Source organism: Rhinopithecus bieti, unplaced genomic scaffold (assembly GCF_001698545.2).
Source record: "Rhinopithecus bieti isolate Rb0 unplaced genomic scaffold, ASM169854v2 scaffold_3875, whole genome shotgun sequence".
Classification (NCBI taxonomy): Eukaryota; Metazoa; Chordata; class Mammalia; order Primates; family Cercopithecidae; genus Rhinopithecus; species Rhinopithecus bieti.
The window spans coordinates 1183567-1199316 of record NW_016804422.1 but is presented as its reverse complement, the minus strand read 5'-3'; the positions used below and the strand labels follow the sequence as shown (position 1 = coordinate 1199316).

At 47.5% G+C, this 15750-nt stretch overlaps 2 protein-coding genes across 7 annotated transcripts in view; both read right to left on the bottom strand.

The window, feature by feature from the left end:
• Positions 1 to 83: 83 nt before the first annotated feature.
• IP6K1 (inositol hexakisphosphate kinase 1) overlaps positions 84 to 15750 on the bottom strand; it is an 80631-nt gene continuing 64964 nt past the window's right edge. For 4 of the 6 annotated variants that reach the window (XM_017868054.1, XM_017868052.1, XM_017868051.1 and 1 more), the window contains exons 3-6: positions 14375 to 14585; positions 8976 to 9157; positions 3903 to 4078; positions 376 to 3456 (exon numbers count right to left, since the gene is read on the bottom strand). In XM_017868054.1, the coding sequence (XP_017723543.1) occupies positions 2923 to 3456; positions 3903 to 4078; positions 8976 to 9157; positions 14375 to 14585 (1103 nt within the window). In that variant the 3' untranslated portion in view covers positions 376 to 2922. Of the gene's footprint in view, positions 3457 to 3902; positions 4079 to 8975; positions 9158 to 14367; positions 14586 to 15750 lie in introns of those variants that run through there. The other 2 variants (XM_017868050.1, XM_017868055.1) reach the window with 2 other exon arrangements.
• Positions 14435 to 15750, bottom strand: part of CDHR4 (cadherin related family member 4) — a 73555-nt gene continuing 72239 nt past the window's right edge. The window contains 1 exon segment of the mRNA XM_017868056.1: positions 14435 to 14585. The gene's annotated coding sequence lies outside the window, so the exon portion shown is untranslated.

The following is a 15750-nucleotide window of genomic DNA, read 5'->3' as shown; positions in this document are numbered from 1 at the left end:
GGCCCGCCTTGCGGCCCAGCCCCGAGGGAGGGTGATCAGGGAAGGCTCTCGGGCCACGGGATTTTCACAAAGACAGACTCGCCTCCGTTTCTAGCGGCTTTATTTTTGACATACACGACCTCAGACACAAGCGGGGCGGGCAGCGCTAGGTGTACAGAAAGGAGTGGGCTCGGACCGAGCATCCCTCACGCAAGGTCCAAAGCAAACACAACTGCGGCGGAAGCCACGGGTTAGTGTCCGGGCACAGACCTCGGGCAGTGGGGACAGGCTTAGTTTCCAAGAAGAGGAGCAGAGAGCGATTCCCAGAACGTGGGGGCTTACAGTTCCCCGAGAAGCAAAAGAACCAGGTCCTTCCCAGGCTTGTCCGTTTTTTTTCTCATTAAAATATTTTTTAAGTCAGCACAAACATAACCAAATCGTAGAGCTTTAAAGTTCAAAGCAATCTGCATCTAGGGAACATGCATGTGGTCAGGAGTGAGCGCGTGAACAGCAGCTACGGAACTAGCACAGGCGCCAGGCCCCATGATGGGAATCCCCACGCCCATTGCACAGGCCCAGAGAGGGAAGGGTGGGGGTCCCTAGCAATTTGCTACACTGGTCCCCTTCCTCTTTTAAGCACCACCCGTCCCACCCCACCCTCAGGGGCTGGTGTCAGCTTGGCCCAGGGAAGCACTATAGAGAGGGGTCACCCGAGCACCCCAACCCATGATCCCACGTTGCACTTTGGTCCCAAGTTGGGGCTAAGGCAGGGCCTGGCAGGGAGAGGGCTCTGGCATGGGGCAGGGAGAAAGCAGTGGCAGACAGTATGCACACACACCTTGCCCACTACCATTAAATAACAGGGCTGGGTCTCCAGGTGTCCAAAGTGCTGAAAAGAGGGGCCCTGCTCTAGGGGAGCAGCAGCAAATCCCAGGCCTTTCCACTCTTTGTAGTGCCAGGAAAATACTAAATGTAAGTGGCTGAAGCTTTGCTGGCTGTGAGGAGCAGCAGAATGTGGCAGCCTCTCCTCCCAGAATCTAGGAACCTGGGAGGCACAGGACATCCCCAAAAGGTCCCAAACAGCTCCAGACCCTGTGTCTTACCCTCCACCCTACCAGGGAATGACTAAGTCTACACTAATGAAGGGCTACTGCCCCCATGGCTGAAGCCACAGAATGGTACAGGAGAGAAAACCGTAATTTCCGACCAGAAACAGCCAAGCTGTCCCTCCCAGCCCCAAAGAATGGGAACCTGCCCACCAGTGGCACCAGGGCCGGGGGCTAGGAGAGATGGCATCCATCAAGGAGCCCTTAAGAGGCTGCATCTCTAAGGACCAGGAAATGAGTCCATCAGTTACCAAGGCCTCTCACAGCTGGCAGGCTTACCTTTAATGCCAAACAGGCACTTGCCTAAAGTGACAATGAACAGTGGCCCTAGGCTCAAAGGAGAGGGTGCTAACCCTGGCAATGGCTGAAATCGGTGTCACGTCCTGGCCATCTGTTTTAGAAGCAGCAGGTCTGTGCCATTAAGGGCTGGCAGCCAAAATGACTAAAACCATGAGAAAGGAAGGGTCACTCCGCAAGCCCTCACTGCCCCACTGTCAGTGTTGAGGGCCATATTCTAGGCCCACAGAAAGGGTGCTGGGTCAACAGGGAAACACCACCACTAGTTTATTCTGCTATCAGGTCTTTATAAAAAGGCAATACCTGTGGAGGAAGGGCATGAGGCAAAAGCTCACCTCAGAAGTGGGAGTGTTCTGCTGAGGAAAGCATGAAGGAATGAGTATATACTAATGAACAAGGCTACACCCCAGAGGAAGGATCCCAAGGGACAGGGGCTGGCAGCTGGACACATGGACAAACTGATGGACCCAGGACTGATCAGACAAAGCTCTCATTAGCAGAATGTGGGCACCTGCACCCAGGGCCCATACCATGTCCCTGTGAGCAAAAAAGCTTAAAGTTTTCCCTCTAGGCCCAGGGCCAAGAGCACCTCACAAAGAGCTGCTGCCTTGAATTTTGCCTGGGGAAATGAGACCCTGAGCGGACCACAGCCCTTGAGCCCTGGGAGGAGCAGCCCATCCAGCAGCAGCACAGCTGCCCAAACTTAAAGAAGAAGACTCCCACCCATAGCACAAGAACTGCAAATACTGTCTGGGCCAGAGCCACCAGAGGCCCTGAGGCCTGCTAGGACACCGACTATCCCCCACTTCAGTGGGGTAGGAGGGAGTGGTCTTCTTAGGCAAGGGAACTTGGTGAGAGAGGCTGGCTGTTTCAGGAATAGGACAGGTGCCAACCTGTCACATGCCAACAGGTACCTGGGGAACCCAGGGCCTGCCCTCTGCCATAAGTTGGCCTTAGCCCAGCTTCATTAATCTAGCCCCATACTAATATCAGACCCAAGGATGGGTCCAGCTTTGTGCAGTCAGCCCTGTGGTGCCCTGAGGGCACCTATTAAAGAGCTAGCTGACACCCACAGCGTAAGACCAGAAAGCCCCCAAGAAATGGGCACCCAAAGCCCTCTACTTCTGGGGAATAAGGGAAGAGTGGGCATGGAGGGGCCCTGCACCAGCCCAGGGCTTTACCCTACAATCAGCAGGGCCCTGCAGCCACAGACCTCAAAGATCTAGACAAAAGAAACCAATGTCCAAGGGCACCCTGTCCCTGCTGCCAAGCCCACCGGGGCACCTCTTCCTTCCTAAGGCAGCCTGGACACACCAATCAGAGCCACAAAGCTGAGGAGCCTGGCTGAGAGGGCGTGTGGTCTACCCTCCTTCACTTTATATATATGGATTCCAGGCTACAGCTAAAAACATTTCTTTTAGTTTACACCAAAGAGAAATATAACCCTTTAAAAGCAAGTCTGTGTGTCCTCATGGCAAGTTCAGCAATGGTCCCTGCCTGCGGGTGGAGAGGAAGGGGTTCTGGGGGCCCAGAACAGGGCCTACTGGTTCTCGTCCCGCATCTGTTCCATGATGCTGATGAGGTTCTCCAGGCCAAACACGTAGCCTCTGTCCGGCCCATCATGCACGGTGGGGTCATCCCGGAAGCCCTTGAACGTGCTGTGTGCAAAGTCAATCATGCGGACATCCACCTTGGGCTGAGAGGAGGGACCCGCCTCGGGGCTGGTGTTGCTGGGGCTGGTGCTGGGGCCACAGGATGACGCCACCTCAGGGAGCACCATGTCCAGGTGCTTGAGACGCATCTCAGACCGGCGGTCCAGGTAGGACTCAGCCCGGCACTCCTTGCCATCATAGATGACAAGCAGGGAACTGGAGTAGAAGCGGTAGGAGGCCTGCCGCTCCAGCACAGCTTTCAGGCCTCGCAGTTTGCTCAGGATAGGCTCAAACAGGTCACGTCGCAGGTCCAGGCCATTGTGCAGATATTGATACAGGGCATTGCGGAAGCCTTCAATGGAGAGCCCACGGCCATAGTACTTGTTCCTGCAGAGGTAATGCCCTGTGTCCAGCTGGTACACCTGAAACCCCAGGAGACAGACAGGGTGAATGCCAAGGAAGTCTGAAGAGCTCACAGTGCCCTGGGCAAGCACTGTCTGAAGGCACTTTGACCAACCTGAGTTTTTCTGCTCACCTATCTAAGTGGAACTGGGCAGGCCACATTCACCTTGAGTTTTCCCATTGCAGAACCAAGAGAAAGCAGTACCAGGCCTATGGGTTCCCTGCCACCAGCTTTGGAGCCCTCCTCCAACATCGGAACATCTTGTTGACAGTCAAGAGTCTTATGTGTCCCAATGTCAAGGCAGCAGGCTCTCACAGTGGTCCTGCACCTGAGGCCCATAGCAAGGTCAACAGGTAAGGACAGAAGGGCTCAGGAGGACACACTTGGCATAGATGGCAGGCAGGTATGAGCACAACCCAAATCATGCAAGTGGCAGTACCTAGGCTCTGAGCAGAGGTAACTCACCTGCATGCCACAGACCCTGACACCCAGCGTGGCTGATGTGCTCTGCTCGCATTTCCGCATCTGCCGGGCTGCCTTCTCAGCTGATGCGTCATCGCCATGCTGCCGCGTGCCCATCTTCAGGTCCAACACGCAGGGGTACTTGAAGTGGTGCACCACGTTCTCAAGCAGGAGGAACTCTGGGCCACGGTCAAGAAGAATGACAACCACACTCACCATCAGCCCCAAGCAGGAAAGCACAACCCAGTTTTTCTATAAAAGGGGGTTTTACCTAATGCAGTATGTACTTGTCTCAGAAACTCTCAAATGTGGGTTTCACACCACTGGCTTACTACTTCTTAACCAAAACAAACTGTGGTAAAATATACATAAAATTTACTTCAGCCATTTTTAAGTGTACAATTCAGTGGCATGAAGTACATTTACTTTGTTGTACAACCATCACAACCATCTATCTCTAGAGCTTTTTCTTTTTTTCTTTTTTTTTTTTTTGAGATGGAGTCTCACTCTGCTGCCCAGGCTGGAATGCAGTGGAGTGATCTCGGCTCACTGCAACCTCTGCATCCCAGGTTCAAGCTATTCTCCTGCCTCAGCCGCCTGAGTAGCTGAGATTACAAGTGCCCGCCACTACACCCGGCTAATTTTTGTATTTTTAGTACAGACGGTGTTTCACGATGTTGGCCAGGCTGGTCTCAAACTCCTGAACTTGTGATTCGCCTGGCTCAGTCTCCCAAAGTGCTGGGATTACAGGCGTAAGCCACCACACCCAGCTAGAACTTTTTCATCTTCCCAAAATGAAAAGAGATCCTCCCACCCTCAGCCTCTGGAACAACTAGGACTACAGGCATGCCTAATTTTTTTTTTTTTTAGATGGAGTCTCGTTCTGTCGCCCAGGCTGGAGTGCAGTGGCGCCATCTCGGTTCACTGCAACCTCTGCCTCAGGGGGTTCAAGCCATTCTCCTGCCTGTACCCATTAAATAGAACTAAACAGTGACTCCTCATTTTCCCTCCTCCCAGCCCCTGGGAACCTCTAGTCTACTTTCTGTCTCTATAAATTTATCTTTCCTAGGTATCTCTTAAGTGGAATCATACAGTATTTGTCATTTTATGTCTGGCTTATTTCACTTAGCAAAATGTATTCAAGATTCATTTATGTTATAAGCATGTATCAAAATTTCATTCCTTTTTCTGGCTAAATAATTTTCCATTGTATGTATATACCATATCCTTTTGTTGTTGTTGTTGGTTTTTTAACCTAAGCTCTATAGTATTTTTATGTTTATTTTTGCTATTTTTTATTTATTTTTTTTAAGACGGAGTTTCGCTCTTGTTGCCCAGGCTGGAGTGCAATGGCACTATCTTGGCTCACCACAACCTCTGCCTCTTGGGTTCAGGTGAATCTCCTGCCTCAGCCTCCCGGTAGCTGGGATTACAGGCATGCGCCACCACGCCCGGCCAATTTTGTATTTTTAGTAGAGACGGGGTTTCTCCATGTTGGTCAGGTTGGTCTTGAACTCCCCCAACCTCAAGTGATCTGCCCGCCTTGGCATCCCAAAGTGCTGGGATTACAGGCGTGAGTCCCTGCGCCTGGCCTTTTTTTTTTTAAGAGATGTGCTCTCTGTTGCCCAGGCTGGAGTGCAGTGGCTGCATCCAGAGCTCACTGTAGCACTGACCACCTGGGCTCAAGAGATCCTCCCACCCTCAGCCTCTGGAACAGTTAGGACTACAGGCATGCCTAATTTTTTTTTAATTTTTTTTTTTTTTTTTTTTTGAGACAGTCTTGCTCTGTCACCCAAGCTGGAGTGCAGTGGTACAATCTCAGCTCACTACAACCTCTGCCTCCTGGGTTCAAGCCATTCTCCTGCCTCAGCCTCCAAGTAGCTGAGACTACAGGTACCTGCTACCACCCTGAGCTAATTTTTTGTATTTTGAGTAGAGACAGGGTTTTCCCACGTTGGCCAGACTGGTCTGGAACTCTTGACTCCAGGTGATCTGCCTACCTTGGCCTCCCAAAGTGCTGGGATTATAGGCATGAGCCACCATGCCCAGCTGCCTACCTAATTTTTAATTTTTTTTTAGAGACAGGGTCTCACTATGCTGTCTAGGCTGGTCTCGAACTCCTAGCCTCAAGTGATCCTCCCACCCTGACCTCCAAGTGCTGAGATAACAGATGTGGGCCACCACACCCAGCCTATGTTATCTTTAGATCTATCTTGCAGGCAATATGCAAACTAAAGATTTGGATACATCCCTCACCATCAGTGAACCAAGGCCCTACTCAAGCCAGCACCTCACCCAGGCCTAAGAAATAAGGAAGACATCTTGGTAGCACTACAACAAAAACAAGGAAACCAGATTCTAACATTCCCAAATAGGAATCTTTAGAAAAAACTGAATTTATTTTTTTTCTTTTTCTTTTTTTAGGATGCCATCTTGCTCTGTTGCCCAGGCTGGAGTGCAGTAGCATGATTTCAGCTCACTGCAACCTCTGCCTCTTGGGTTCAGATGATTCTCCTGCCTCAGCCTCCTGAGTAGCTGGCATGCACCACTACACCTGGCTAATTTTGTGTAGAGATGGGGTTTTTCTCCATGTTGATCAGGCTAGTCTGAAACTCCCAACCTCAGGTGATCTGCCGGCCTCGGCCTCCCAAAGTGCTGGGATTACAGGCGTGGACTACCATGCCCAGTGAATTTTTTGTATTTTTAGTAGAGATGGGGTTTCACCAGGCTGGTCTCAAACCTCAAGTGATCCACCCACTTCAGCCTCCCAAAGTAAAGTGCTGGGATTACAGGCATGACCCACCACACACCCAGCCTGGATTTATATTTCTGTCTTGCCATTTCTCACTAAATTTGAACAAGTGAATGAGAGACAGAGAGAGAGAGAGAGATCTCGTTCATTGGTTTCAAATATATATATATATATACACACACACACACACACATATATATATATATTTTTTGAGACGGAATTTTGCTCTTGTTGCCCAGGCTGGAGTGCAATGGCGTGATCTCGGCTCACTGCAGCCTCCGTCTCCCAGGTTCAAGCAATTCTCCTGCCTCAGCCTCCCAAGTAGCTGGGACTACAGGCACACACCACTACACCCGGATAATTTGTGTATGTTTAATAGAGATGGGGTTTTGCCGTGTTGGCCAGGCTGATCTTGAACTCCTGACCTCAGGTGATGTGCCCGCCTTGGCCTCCCAAAGTGCTGGGATTACAGGCGTGAGCCACCACGCCTGGCCATATAAATATATATACAATATAAATATATATAAATTTAACCCTTAATAGTTCTACAACCTTCTGCTCAAAGCGATCTATGGTCCTAATTCATTTGCATACATGTCTTTCTTCCAATATATCCCATTTGCAACAATCTTATCTTTGTACTTTTGTGTAAAGGTACAGACTTATCACATGTCTGCCAAAAGTCACTGGGTCTCATGGCCCAGGCCTCAAATCCATCCACAGAGTAATCACATCTTAGAGGATAGACACTCACCATCACTGTGATGATGAACATTTCATTCTTTTGAAAGTAACTTTGAAATTTGGACTGAATCAATTCTGTTGCCTGCTATTACCTATAAACACATGATGGTAAAATATGAAGGAGGGTGTAGAAATATCTCAACACCCTGGAACCACAGGCTCTGGAAATCCTGCCTTGACCACTCACTACATCTAGGCACAACACTTAATCCCCCTGTGCTTCTATTTCCTCATCTATAACATGGGAATGATGACAGTTCCTTCCTCAAAAGATTGCTGTGAAAATTAACTATGTACAAAAGGTTCAGCACACTTTCCCTCAGTTTCTTAGAATAATCAGTTGTTATTTGTCTACTACTTCAAAACACTAACAATTGTAAGAATTCCCATTCTAGGCCGGGTGTGGTGGCTCACACCTGTAATCCCAGCACTTTGGGAGGCCAAGGCAGGCGGATCACTTGAGGTCAGGAGTTCGAGACTAGCATGGCCAACATGGTGAAACCCTGTCTCTACTCAAAATACAAAAATTGGCTGGGCGTGGTGGCATGCGCCTGTAATCCCAGCTACTGGGGTGGCTAAGGCACGAGAATCTCTTGAACCCGGGAGGCGGATGTTGCAGTGAGCCGAGATTGCGCCACTGCACTTTGACCTGGGCAACAGAATGAGACTCTGTCTCAAAAAAAAAAAAAAAAAAAAGGAATTCCCATGCCATAATACTTTCTTATCTTTTCTGGAGATGAGAGAGGGTCTTGCTGTGTCACCAAGGCTAGAAGCTAGAATGTAGTGGATGCCGTCATGGCTCACTGCAGTCTCGACTTCTTGGGCTCAAGCAATCTTCCCACCTCAGAGCTGGGACGACGACAAGCACACACCACCACATACAGCTAATTTTTTTAGTTTTTGTAGAGATGAGGTCTCACTATGTTGCCCAGGCTGATCTCAAACACCTGGTCTCAAGTGATCTTCCTGCCTCAGCCTCCCAATGTGCTGGAATTATAGGTGTGAGCCATCACGCCCAGCTATCTTTAACATTTTAAATCTATTTTATGGTGTTTATCAGCAGATAAAAATCTCACCAAAGTCATATATATCACCCTTAAACTATTAATCCCTTGGGAGGGGAAAACTACACATGTGCAAACAAGCGCACACGGGCACATACACAGATCTCTGATTGTGGACATGATCAATATAGTACCACTAGCTACACTAGCCAAATGATTTAAATTTTAATTAATAAAATAAAATTTAAATTAACTGCCTTAGTCATAGTAGCCACATTTTAGCCACTCAGTATGGCCAGTGGCCACCATATTGAAAAGCACAGACACAGAATTACAGACAGTTCTATAAGACAATACTGTTCTAGACTGCCAAGTTTTAAGCTTCAATCTTATCAAATCCAAAACGCAGGAAAAAACATGTTGATGGAAGTAAACGAAGGAAGAGGAGTCTATGAAAAAAGGAGATGAAACCAAAGGGGGACCCTAGACAAAGACCTCAGCCATAGGCAGAATGGTGCCCCAACACATGACCCATGGACCCAGTAGACATTCCTGAAGGAGGGGCAACGAGGATACTGTAGAGCTTTCGGTCCTTGGACTCAGAGCGCATGCGGCTCAGCTGCTGCTTGTGACAGCGCAGGCTCCAGGGGTTATGGCTGATCTTCTCAGAACTCAAGCCACTGTTGCCATCTAGCATCTGGAAAGGGACCTCTGAGTGGCTGTGCAGCTCCACCTTTGGACTCTTTGCCTCCTGTGAGCTAAGAAGGAAGAACATACACATCACTAAGAAACTCAGGCAAGTCATCCTCTGGGGTCTCACTGCACAGGGCACAGGTCTGTCCGTAACAACAGACCCACAGACCCTGCTAATGGGTTGCATGAAGGTCCCATGAGCCAATAAAAATGAGTAAATGTTACAAGTAGTGTTCTTCCTATGTCTCTTAAAACTATCTGAAAATAACGTTTTGTCAAATTATGATGAAAATACCACTTCACATCCATTAGGATGGCTACTATCAAAGAAGAAAGTGGAACAAGTGTCCAGTATGTGAAGAAACTAGAACTCTCATACACTGCTGGTGGGAATGTAAAATGATGCAGCCACGAAAAAGTTTGGTAGTTTCTCAAAAAGTTAAACACAGATTATAACTCAGCAATTCCATTCCTAGGTATACACCCAAAAGAAATGACAAGGATCCAAACAGACACTTTACATAAACATTCACAGCAGCACTACTCACAATAAACAAAAGGTAGAAACAACCAAGCATCCATCAACAGATTAATGGATAAGCAGAATGTGGGATATACATACAATGGAATATTATTCAGCAATAAAAAGGAATGAAATTCCTATATATGCTACAACATATATGAACTTGAAAACATTTTGCTAAGTGAAATAAGCCAGACACAAAAGGATAAATATTGCATGATTCTACTCATGTGAAGTAACTGCAAATCCATTAAGACAGAAACTAGAAAAGTGGTTGCCACAGGCTGGGGGAAGCAGGAATGGGGAGTTAGCTGCATAACAATGTGAATGTACGTAATGCTACCGAACTGCACCCAGCCAAGGAAGGAAATTTTATTTCTAAAATAAGTCAAGGCCAGGCACCATGGGTCACAACTGTAATCCCAACACTTTGGGAGGCCAAGGTGGGAGGATCACTTGAGCCTAGGTGTTCAAGACCAGCCTGGGCAACATGTCAAAACTCCATCTCTACAAAAAATTTAAAAATTAGCTGGGCATGGTGGCTTGTGCCTGTAGTTCCAGCCAGCTAGCCACTTGGGAGGCTAAGGTGGGAGGATCACCTGAGTCCAGGGGGCTGAGGATGCACTGAGCCATGATCATGCTACTACACTCCAGCCTGGGCAACAAAGACAGACCATGTCTCAAAAATAAATAAATAATAAAATAAATCAAACCACAAAGGAGTTTTTGTGAGAAAGCAACTTCAACTGAAAATACTGGAACTTTGCCAACAATTTCATTATGCCCCAACGTAAAAATCTTTGCTTGAAGTAACCAACAATACTGTTTATCATACTGAAAGGCCAAGAAAACCACACTACTGGTGAAGCCATGTGCCCTGCAAATTACAGAGCAAGCCTGCAGCTCACAGCAGAGGTGGAACATTACAGTAATTTCTTTTTTTTCTTTTTGAGACAGCGTCTCGCTCTGATGCCCAGCTCAAATGCCACTCTCCTCTCCAGAACTGCAGGCCTCTCCTCTAACTGTGTGGCATGAGACGCACAGATTCAAGCTAACACCAGGGCTGGTGTGTGCTGGAAATGATGACCCTCCCCGCCAAGGGTCAGCTGTGCAACACTGGTGAAGAGGTAGTGGCAGAGACCCCACTTCCACCTAACTGAAAGTAGAGGAGCCCACCAGTGCCTCTCAGAATGATAAAACCCTTACTTTCTTCTGGTGAGAGCACTGCTGAGGCCATTCAAAGATGTCTTTTCTGTGAAACCCTTTAGGAAACAGAAAGGTGGACTTATTTGCCACGTAAACCCAAAGAAGCTCTCTGCGTCTGGATGACGCCCCCACGATACTTGGTATCACCCTCGGTGTTGCAGCCCTGGCTCTGTGAAGAAAAAAGCCCCACCCCTGGAATGACAGTCTCTCTGCTAACAGGCCAGACAGTGGTTTGGTCAGTACAGGTAGAGCTGTCACCTTCAGAGCAGGACCTTGAACCTGGACATAGGCAGACAGTGATGTTATTCTAGGTGATGTTATTCTATAGCTTTTCACCAAATGACTCATGAAGCAACCTCTGCACCTTTGGAGGACAATAAAAAAAGCCCACTCTAGGCTGGGCGCAGTGGCTCATGCCTATAATCCTCACACTTTGAGAGGCCAAGGTGGGAGGACTGCTTGAAGTCAGGAGTTTGAGACCATTCCGGGCAACAAAGTGAGACCCTATCTCTACAAAAAATTTAAAAATTAGCTGAGTGCAGTGGTGTGCACTTGTAGTCCCAGCTACTTGGGAGGCTGAGGTGAAAGGATAGGATGGCTTGAGCCCAGTATTCAAGGCTGCAGTGAGTCACTGATGGTGCCACTGCACTCTAGTCTGGGTGACAGAGCAAGACCTTGTCTCTAAAAAGAGTGGGGGAAAAAGCCACACTGAGCGCTGCTCAGAGAAAACCATCAACAGTCACCTACAGACTTGGGGGAAAATTCTTTGTCACTTGAATGACCAAGTTAGGTCCCACAGACATTAGTCAAGAAGCAGCCTCTTGGAGAGTGAAGGGGAAGCACTAGAAGAAGTGCTTCTGTGGGCTGGAAGCCATCTGTCCAAAGAATGTTTGATATTTGAAGACCCTGCTTACTAAGAAGTGGATATGAAGCTCTCTACTTGCATGAAAGATGCAGACCTGGCCAAAGAGGATCTGCTGACTGAGGACACGGGAAATGACACATAACCCACTCAGCCAGTGTGTCATGGGGTTCTGTACTTCTTGACATGGGCGTATCCTTGTTCAACAAACTGAGTGAGGAGAACTGGAGTGTCCTGGGCCTTTACAAAGCTTCAGGGGCACAGGTATGTAGCATGTATTGGTGAACTGAGCTGATATCACAGATGAACTATGTACTGTCACATCTAAGGAAATTCCCCATTTCAGCTTCTAAATCAAGTCACAAAGCATCTTACTGAAACCTTTTTTTCTTGAGACAGAGTTTTTGCTCCTGTTGCCCAGGCTGGAGTGCAATGGTGTAATCTCAGCTCACTGCAACCTGGGTTCAACTCTCCTGGGTTCAAGTGGTTCAAGTGATTCTCCTGCCTCAGCCTCCCAAGTAGCTGGGATTACAGGCACACACCACCACACCTGGCTAATTTTTTGTATTTACTATAGAGACAGGGTTTCACCATGTTGGTCAGGCTGGTCTCGAATTCCTGACCTCAGGTGATCCACCTGCCTCGGCCTCCCAAAGTGCTGGAATTACAGACGTGAGACACCATGCCTGGCTCATAATTCTGTTATTTTATTTATTTTTTTTTACAATTCTGTGATTTTTTTTAGTGGATTCACAAGATTGTAAAACATCACACCACCTAATTTTCAGAACATTTCATGACCCCAAAATCAAAACCATCACCATTAGCAGTCACTCCCTATTTCCCAATACTTCCAGCTCCTAACCACTAACAGAAAGCAACCACTAACCTACCTTTTCTCTCTATAGATTTGCCTGATGTGAACACTTTACATAAATGGCATTGTACATATGTGGTCTTTTGTGCCTGGTTTCTTTCATTTAACATAATGTTTTCATGATTCATCCATGTTGTAGCACGTACCAGCACTCCATTCCTTTTTAGGGCTGAGTAACATTCCATTACACGGATGTACCATGTATTGTTTATCCATTCACCAGTTGATGGACACTTGGGTTAGCCAGAAACTGGAAACAATCCTAATAGAAATAACGTTAAGAACATTTTTGTACAAATTTTGTGGGAATATATGTATTCAACTGTTTTGGGTATATACCTAAAAGAAGAATTACTGGTTTAACTTTTGGGTTTTTTTTTTCTTTTGAGACGGAGTCTTGCTCTGTCGCCCAGGCTGGAGTGCAGTGGCGTGATCTCAGTTCACTGCAAGCTCCGCCTCCCAGATTCAAGTCATTCTCCTGCCTTAGCTTCCCGAGTAGCTGGGACTACCGGTGCCTGCCACCATGCCTGGCTAATTTTTTTGTATTTTTAGTAGAGATGGGGTTTCACCGTGTTAGCCAGGATGGTCTTGATCTCCTGACCTCGTGATCTGCCTGCCTTGGCCTCCGAAAGTGCTGGGATTACAGGCGTGAGCCACTGTATCCAGCCTTTTTTTTTTTTTTTTTCCCCTAAAGAGATGGGGTCTCACTATGTTGCCCAGGCTGGTCTGGAACTCCTGGCCTCAAAGGATCCTACCGTCTCAGACTCCTGAAGCATTAGGATTACAAGTGTGAGCCATAGCACTCAGCCTGGTTTAACTTTCTGAAGAACTGCTAAATTGTTTCCCAAGTGGCTGCACCACCTTACCTTCCTACCAGCAGTGTAGGAGGGTTCCAATTTCTTCACATCCTGTCAACACTTTTATTGTCTGTCCTTTTGATCATACCCATCCTAGTGGGAGTTCATATTAATTCTTGCATGAAATTATCAAGACACATAATTTGAGGCTGGGTACAGTGGTTCACGCCTATAATCCCAGCACTTTGGGAAGCCAAGGCAGGTGAATCACCCGAGGCCAGGAGTTCGAGACCAGCCCGGCCAACATGGTGAAACAACGTCTCCACTAAAAATACAAAAATTAGCTGGGCGTGGTGGTGCACACCTATAATCCCAGCTACTCGGGAGGCTGAGGCAGGAGAATTGCTAGAACCCAGGAGTGAGGCAAGATGATGCCACTGCACTCCACTGCATTCCAGCCTAACAGAGCAAGACTCCATCTCAAAACAAACAAAAAAAACATAATTTGAACTTACAAGAAAAATCAATTTCCAACACAATGGAAACTAAATTTTAGTTGCAGGGAAAGGGTTAATGACTGATATGATTCTCAGAGGTCTGACACAAAACCATTAGGGAACTCCTATTTAGTTGGACTCATAGCCCTTGGGCTTGGACATCCTGCAGGTCAGAAAGCATTTGAAGCCTCACTATGAACTAATGTATTTCAACCTTCTGTCCTGTGGCTGGCAAGACATAACAAAAAGCCAGAGAACCTTTTGTCACCAGCACAAGTGTCCCTGATTCCAAAGGGCTGAGAGAGCTTCACTTCCTCTCTCAACCAGCTATAGCCAGACTCAGAAAGAGGCATCACTGGGGTGATATGACACAGAGAAGAGGCTATACCTGTGTGAGTATCCCAAGAACACCAGTCATCTTATCCAACCTTGACCGTGAGCCCTGCTTCCCCACGATGTGTCAGGACTCTGGAGATGTCTTGAGTGCTTGTATCAGCAGGATGAGACATGTACCTCTTACCTCTCAGAGGTCTCAAGGGACAGGCTGGCTTTTTCCTCCTTGTGGTCACTGCCACTGCCTGACCGGTGCAGGCTCCGGCGGGAGTGTTTGCGCCGAGGTTGTTCCCGTTCTGGTGTGTCATCCTGTTCCACGGACTCGCTTTCCACATAAGGATAGGCCACTAAGTTGATGTAACCATCACTGTCCCCCTCAAAACAGACAGATACCACGCCTGTTTAAAAAAAAAAAGGGGAACTGGTAAACAAATGTCAACACAGGCTGAGTCTATGCAGCACAGACTGTCGGCACTCACTTGCCCACACAGCACGAAGACATCACCTGCCCTCAACCAACTACAGATCAATGTCAGAACAATGGCCAGCAGACAGCAACTTCCAGAAAATAGATGACCATCCATCCCCAAGCTAAATCTGATGCTTACTTTTGTTCCTGGGTAGGTAAGTCTATGTTTATTTCCCCCTCTCTTATCTGGCCCTCTCCCTTTCAATTACTGACTTTTTGTACCATTCAAAAGAACCGTGTTCTCTAGGTGACACCCACACCTGGGATGACTTAACCCTCTAGTTACTTAAGTGCTTTATGCTGCCATTTCCTGTGTGTGTCCTCCTTTAGATCTAGTTTCCTTCTGCCTGACAGTGTCAGCCAAAGGGACGTCAACACTTCTCCCTCCTAGAGGGTCCAAAAAAATCTGTGTTCTGCCCACACTGAGCATCAGGCTATCCTAGTCTCACTACACAGAACTTCCAGCCCTGGCATCTCGAAGATAAAACATCTTTCTGTTTGCCATGCTGTATCTGTAATAGTTTTTTGTGCCCATTTTAATCAAACAGGTTGTTTGTAGTGTCTTCTGGACCATAGTGAGTTAAAATACAAATAAGACTCTTCTCAAGTGTTCTTAATACAATTAAAAAATACATATATCCAGAAACTTGAGGAAGAGGTTTTGAAGGGAAAAAAAAGTAACTTGGTCTCACTTCCACATCCCACCTTTTGTCTGTCAGCTACATTTCTACTTTTACACTCTCAGATGTACACAGTTGGCTCTATAATCTGAAAATCAGTGAGAAGCATTTATGGTTTATTTTTTGTAGAGACAGGATCTCCCTATGTTTTGTCAACTTCTTTTAAGTTGTAGAACAATTATTGGCTTAAAGTTCTTTATAGGCCGGGTGCGGTGGCTCAAGCCTGTAATCCCAGCACTTTGGGAGGCCGAGACGGGTGGATCACAAGGTCAGGAGATCGAGACCATCCTGGCTAACACGGTGAAACCCCGTCTCTACTAAAAAATACAAAAAACTAGCCGGGCGAGGTGGCGGGCGCCTGTAGTCCCAGCTACTCGGGAGGCTGAGGCAGGAGAATGGCGTAAACCCGGGAGG